The sequence below is a fragment of the Rutilus rutilus genome (assembly GCF_951802725.1).
Source record: "Rutilus rutilus genome assembly, chromosome: 4".
NCBI classification, from domain to species: Eukaryota; Metazoa; Chordata; class Actinopteri; order Cypriniformes; family Leuciscidae; genus Rutilus; species Rutilus rutilus.
Genome location: NC_140212.1, coordinates 34,938,511 through 34,945,172, shown reverse-complemented (window position 1 = coordinate 34,945,172; position 6,662 = coordinate 34,938,511). Strand labels below are relative to the sequence as shown.

Genomic DNA, 6,662 nt, shown 5'->3' with positions numbered 1-6,662 from the left:
GACCCCTCCGGCGGCCACGGCGGAGGAACCGGAACTGGCACCAACGGGTCTGGCACCACCGGCTCAGGCACCGGAACTGGCACCACCGGCTCAGGCACCGGAACTGGCACCACCGGCTCAGGCACCGGAACTGGCACCACCGGCTCAGGCACCGGAACTGGCACCACCGGCTCAGGCACTGGAACTGGAACTGGCACCACCGGCTCAGGAACAGACACCACCGGCACGGGAACAGACACCACCGGCCCAGGAACAGACACCACCGGCCCAGGAACAGACACCACCGGTTCAGGAACAGATACCACCGGCTCAGGAACAGATACCACCGTCTCAGGCACTGGAACTGGCACCACCGGCTCAGGAACAGACACCACCGGCCCAGGAACAGACACCACCGGCCCAGGAACAGACACCACCGGCCCAAGTGTGTGCGTAGCCCACACACACCACATGGCTGTGGCCATAATGGCCAGTGTCGCGGTCACTGAGGGCTCAGGAACAGACGCCACCGGCTCAGGTTCAGGAACAGACACCACCGGCCCAGGAACAGACACCACGGCTCAGACACCACCGGTTCAGGAACAGATATCAGCGGACCAGGAACAGACGCCACCGGCTCAGACACCACCGGTTCAGGAACAGATACCACCGGCTCAGGCACTGGAACTGGCACCACCGGCTCAGGAACAGACACCACCGGCCCAAGTGTGTGCGTAGCCCACACACACCACATGGCTGTGGCCATAATGGCCAGTGTCGCGGTCACTGAGGGCTCAGGAACAGACACTGGCTCCGGCTTAGGAACAGACACTGGCTCCGGCTCAGGAACAGACACTGGCTCCGGCTCAGGAACAGACACTGGCTCCGGCTCAGGAACAGACACTGGCTCCGGCTCAGGAACAGACACTGGCTCCGGCTCAGGAACAGACACTGGCTCCGGCTCAGGAACAGACACTGGCTCCGGCTCAGGAACAGACACTGGCTCCGGCTCAGGAACAGACACTGGCTCCGGCTCAGGAACAGACACTGGCTCCGGCTCAGGGACTGGAACAGACATCACCGGCTCAGGCACAGAGGGGTTTCTCCTTCTCCTCCTCCGTCTCGGATGGCGAGGAGCAGGCTCCAGATCGGCCAGGAACCACGATGAAGAAGGCTCTGGGTCAATCATCAGCGGCTCAGAGTCGATGAAAGACTGAGGCGAAGAGTGGTAACAGATGTCGTCTCTAGAACCTCTTCTTCTGTGGCCACCACGGGTACCAGAAAATCTGGCCAGACGGGTTCCCTCAAAAGATGGTTCCCTCTTGATGGACCGAGATTCGAGGGATTTGGCCATCTTGATCTCCTCCGTCTGCTGGGCCCATAGCGCGAAACACTGGAAGATGTTCATACGAGGCTCCAACTTTCCAGTTTGAGAAATCCCACTGCTAGACATGGTGTATTCCTTTTGCTGAGTCCTCAAAAAATGGCTGGTTCGTTCTGTCACGTTAACTAAAGAAAACTAAGAGAGGACTCAAGTGCAAAGGAAAATAATATTTATTGGAAAAAGAAACACTTAAACACAAAACAAAACCCACGAGGGGGAAAACATTACTAAATACCAAAACAACAACTTCAAAAGTGAACATACCAAACAGGGAACGGGAGACGTGTACAAGACAACGAACCAGCACAAGACTACAAACACAAGGAGGCTAAATAGGGGAACAAACAAAGGAGGGTAACGAACACAACAGGTGGGACAAATTAACCAATAACTGGATAACAAGATGGGAGGGGCTAAACGGCAGACATGAGCACATGGCTCAAAACAATAAAACACCCATGTGCATGACAAGACAGGACAGGCATGTGACAGTTAGGAGATATAAATTGGAGGGGGACTGTATGTTGCTGCTGTGGCCTTCACGGACATCATTGTTCAAACCAGGCTTAACAGACAAAGCTTTTACAAAATGGATAGATAAAGGTATAACAAATATAAGCACGCTGACAGAGGGGAAGGTTTTCAAATCATTTGAAAAAGTAAAAAATGAATTTCATCTAGAAAATAAAGACTTGTTTCGTTATTTACAACTAAGACAATTTTATGATACACAGGTAAAAACAAAGATATCAACAGAAAGAAATGTACTGATAGGGATGTTGTTGGAGGCCTACAAGCAGCTCCCTTCCAGGATTGTGTCTAAACTGTATGCATGCCTTCAGAAATGTAACAGTAACACTTCATTATATGTTAAGCTTAAATGGGAAGAAGAATTACAGATTGAATTGTCCGAGTGTGATTGGCATTTAATGTGTACAATTCGACACAGCTCTACTAGCTCCAGACGATGGAGAGAATTTGGCTGGAAAAATCTAATGCGTTTCTTCATTACCCCTCAAATTACAAGTAAACAAACTGGTAAACAACAACAATGCTGGAGACAGTGTGGACAAATTAATGCCAATCACAGTCATGTATTCTGGTTTTGTGTTAAACTTAAACCATTCTGGGATGGTATAAACATACTTCTGGAACGCGTCTTGAATTATCGGGTCCCCACGGACCCCCAAACTTTATATCTGGGATTGATCCCAGAAGGACTGATAAAGAAAGAGGACAGGTATCTCTTTAAAATAATGACTGTTGCCAGTGCTAAGGCCATCACCAGGAAATGGTTAAAAGGTGATGCTCCAACAACAAGACAGTGGATGGAAATTATGGAAGAGATCTATGCAATGGAGAAAATCACCTTTTACCTGCAACTCAGAGCAGAAGACTTTGAAAAGTAACCATTTCTTCCAATTTTGTTCTAAGACATGGACAATTCCCACTCTTTTGAATGAAAAAGTCCCCCCCCATACATACACTTAGTTTTTGTTTTGTTTTTTGTCTTTTGCTCTTTTTTTTTGTTTTGTTTTCTGTATTGTTTCTTTTGATACCGTTTTTGGGTTTTTTCCTTTTCCCTTATAAGTTGTATTCCTTACAAAATACAAAATAAACAGTTATAAAAAAAAATAAAAAAATAAAGTATGTTCATTATAGTTAAGTGTGCTTATTATACATCTGCAAAGTAGAAAGTTGATATAGAGACTTGATGAAGAGCCAAGCACTGTGTGAACCTGAAAACACACTGCATTGTGGGGACAGAGCGTTTACTAGGACATTGTAGTGTGTTAGTTATGTAGGAAACAATAGGCAAGAGATTGTGTGAACCTGAAAACACACTGCATTGTGAGGACTTAATGGTTTACTAGGACATTGTAGTGTGTTAGTTATGTAGGAAACAATAGGCAAGAGATTGTGTTAAACTGACGACACAGTAGCAGCTTCTTTAGCACACTGAATAATTGTGATATTTGACAGCGCCTGAGTGGTGCGCGTCCGTCTCTGGCTCAGTGCCAGCCAACTGCGAAAGCACGATTTGAATTTAGCAGTTGATCACGTGATGCACTGGCCATTCTACACCGGTGTAATCGTTTCGTACGCTCCATGGACCAGCCAAGACTGATCACACAATAGACAGTAAAAGATCACACCGGTTTGATCTTACGTGCAAAATTCAGTGATTCCTCTGCGTACCACAAGACGGAGCCTGCGTACCACACTTTGAGAACCACTGCAATAGGCAATCCTTCTTCTAACTTATTGAAGTCACTTCTCAAAGATTTAAATCTTGTGGATTTTTGGCGTATACAGAATACTACTGCTAGATTACACATTTTTCTCCAATAGACATAAAACATTTTCCCGGATAGATTATATTTTTCTTAGCCCAACCCTTATTGCAGGACATACGTCCATTACTATCTTACCAATTCTACTATCTGATCACTCTGCACTTTTATGCAACATCGATCTGCCCAACATTAAGACAAAGGCCCCCAGGTGGCGTTTAAACACATCTTTACTGACTAACTCTGGATTTCTTAGTTCACTCAAAGTACAACTAAAAGATTTTTTAGATATTAACGCAAAGGGTTGCTCTAATCCAGAAGTTTTATGGGAGGCCACAAAGTGTTTTATTCGTGGTTTCTGTATTTCATTCTCCTCAACTTTAGCTAAAACAAAAGCTTCCCAGATCACAAATCTTGAAAACAAAATAGAATCATTAGAGAACCTACAAAAACACAGCTTCTCAGATGATCAGTCCAAACTGCTGGCATCCTTAAAAGATGAATACAAGACATTGGCCGTATCAAAGGCGGAATTTATCTGGCATAGAACCAGACAAAAGTACTATTTTGAAGCAGAGAGGCCTAGTCATCTACTGGCTCTTATGCTTAAGGAATGTGAAACAAAAGCTCACATTCCAGCAATAAATACACCTGAGGGCAAAATTACTACTAATCCGCAGGCCATTAATAATGCATTCTTAACATTTTATGAAAACTTATACAAATCAGAGATTTCTTATGATGATGCTACCAGTAAACATTTTCTTGACAATCTAGAGCTTCCCTGCCTCAAGCAAACTGACCAAGATGATCTGGAAGCTGCATTAGAGCTGGATGAACTACACAGAGCTGCAAAATGTCTCAATAAAGGCAAATCGCCTGGCTTGGATGGCCTCCCTCCAGAGCTTTATCTAGAACTATGGGACATGGTGGGCACACTCATGCTGAATTTCGTTTAATTTTGCAGTCAAAAGTGGGACCTTCCATAGAGACCAAAAAAACAGCACTCATCACCTTACTCTTGAAAAAGGGAAAAGATCCTTTTGAGTGCTCTAGTTTTAGACCAATATCTTAACTTACAAGCGATCTCAAGATATATGCCAAAGTACTCGCTCTGCGCCTGGAAAAAAGTTATTAAATCTCTAGTCAATGAGGATCAAACAGGATTTATCAAGGGACGCTATGCATCTGATAACATGAGAAGGCTGCTACACATTATAGAGGTTGCAGAGACACACCCAAATCCTTGTGCCGTATTTTCACTCGACGCAGAGAAAGCCTTCGATAGGTTAGAGTGGAAATATATGTGGGTAGTTTTGCAACGTTCTGGTTTCAGACATAATTTTATAGCAATGATCAAGGCGCTATACCACTCACCTTTAGCAAGTGTTCTAACAGGTGACATAATCTCTTCTCCTTTTACTCTGCAGTAAAAGGTGCAGTTAGGTGATATATACGATACTCAAGGTCTTTTCTCCATTCAAGATTTAAGAACACGCTTTTCACTTCCTGTGTCCTCTTATTTTGTTTACCTTCAGCTAAGATCTGCCTTAAAAACATATGGAGTTCCCTGGAACTCTCCTCTCCTCTCACATCCCATGTTACAATGGACTGCACCATTACTGGGCAGATCTTCTGTCTCTTTAATATATAGTGCACTGATTCAGCACAGTGCCAAGGCTTTACTAATTTAATCCATATGGAACAGGGAGTTGGGAAGTTTAAACATAAAATTAGATTGGGAGAGAATATGGTGCAATTTAAGTATGACTTCTAAGAACCTAGCTCACCAACTAATTCACTTCAAAACCATACATAGAGCCTACATCACACCTTATAAGAGATTCCAGATGAAATTACAACCTACTAACAACTGTCATATATGTAACAATGCTTCACCTGGAACGTTTTTACACATGGTTTGGGAGTGTCCCGTTATCTCTAAGTTCTGGTTGCATGTAAATTCAGTTTTAGCGGATATACTTGACATTTTTTATGTTCCCAATCCTGGTTTCTGTCTCCTTAATGATAATTCTGATATAAATCTAAAGCAAATTCAGTTGGTCTATTACTGAACCGATACCGGATCGTCCTCGTCTGCATCGTAGAAACTTATTTTCGACACCCCTATTCATTATAGTTAAGTGTGCTGCTTATACAACTGCAAAGTAAAAAGTTGATATAGAGACTTGATGTAGAGCCAAGCACTGTGTGAACCTGAAAACACACTGCATTGTGGGGACGGAACGGTTTACTAGGACATTGTAGTGTGTTAGTTATGTAGGAAACAATAGGCATGAACTTAAACTGACGACACAGTAGCAGCTTCTTTAGCTCCAGCAAATGTCTACAACGGTATTTATTTTCATTCTCTACTTTACAGATGAATACAGACGTTGCAGACACAACACCCTGTTTGGCAGAAGCAAGTGCAGAACAGGTATTGTGTAGTTTTGTTAGAGAACTGACAACACAGTAGCAGCTACAACTGCTGTCAATACCTCTGTGGCCCACAGTTTGGCAAGCACTATTGTGACAAATCTGTCTGATCGTCACCGCTGAGGGAGCAGCACTGGCACGCACACACAAACGCACTTGCTTACATACCCCATTCACTCTCCAGTCCCGTCCTCACCTGTTGTTTTGCTATCGGCAACGCGGGTGCACACGCCGGTCCGATGGCTCACGGACATTTCTCCACACCACATTTCCCTTCAGTCCAGTAGCATACCCGATCATTACACACACACACACACACACACACACACACACATCGTCCGTGTCTTGTGTTTTGTTCAAGTGTCTTCATTTGTTTGTTTGTTGTATGGGGGTAGTCGGGCTTCTGGCGGGTAAATGCTGCATCGGCCAAACCGAGCAGACGAAGAGCGGATATTTATGACGTAATAGTTGGGTCGCGCTGGCGCAGTGCCGCCAAAGCCGGTGAAACCATTGTCTTGTGATTAGGGGGGGATTATATGTGAATTAAGTGTTTGGTATTTATGATT

At 44.4% G+C, this 6,662-nt stretch overlaps 1 protein-coding gene across 1 annotated transcript; it reads right to left on the bottom strand.

Moving 5' to 3' along the window:
* Window positions 1-728: 728 nt before the first annotated feature.
* Window positions 729-1,854, bottom strand: LOC311288661 (uncharacterized protein). The gene is made up of 2 exons (XM_084406170.1): window positions 908-1,854; window positions 729-786 (listed from the first exon to the last, which is right to left on the bottom strand). The coding sequence occupies exons 1-2, from the start codon at window positions 1,430-1,432 to the stop codon at window positions 763-765; spliced, it is 549 nt and encodes a 182-aa protein (XP_084262296.1). The 5' UTR covers window positions 1,433-1,854; the 3' UTR covers window positions 729-762.
* Between the last annotated feature and the right edge of the window lie 4,808 nt (window positions 1,855-6,662).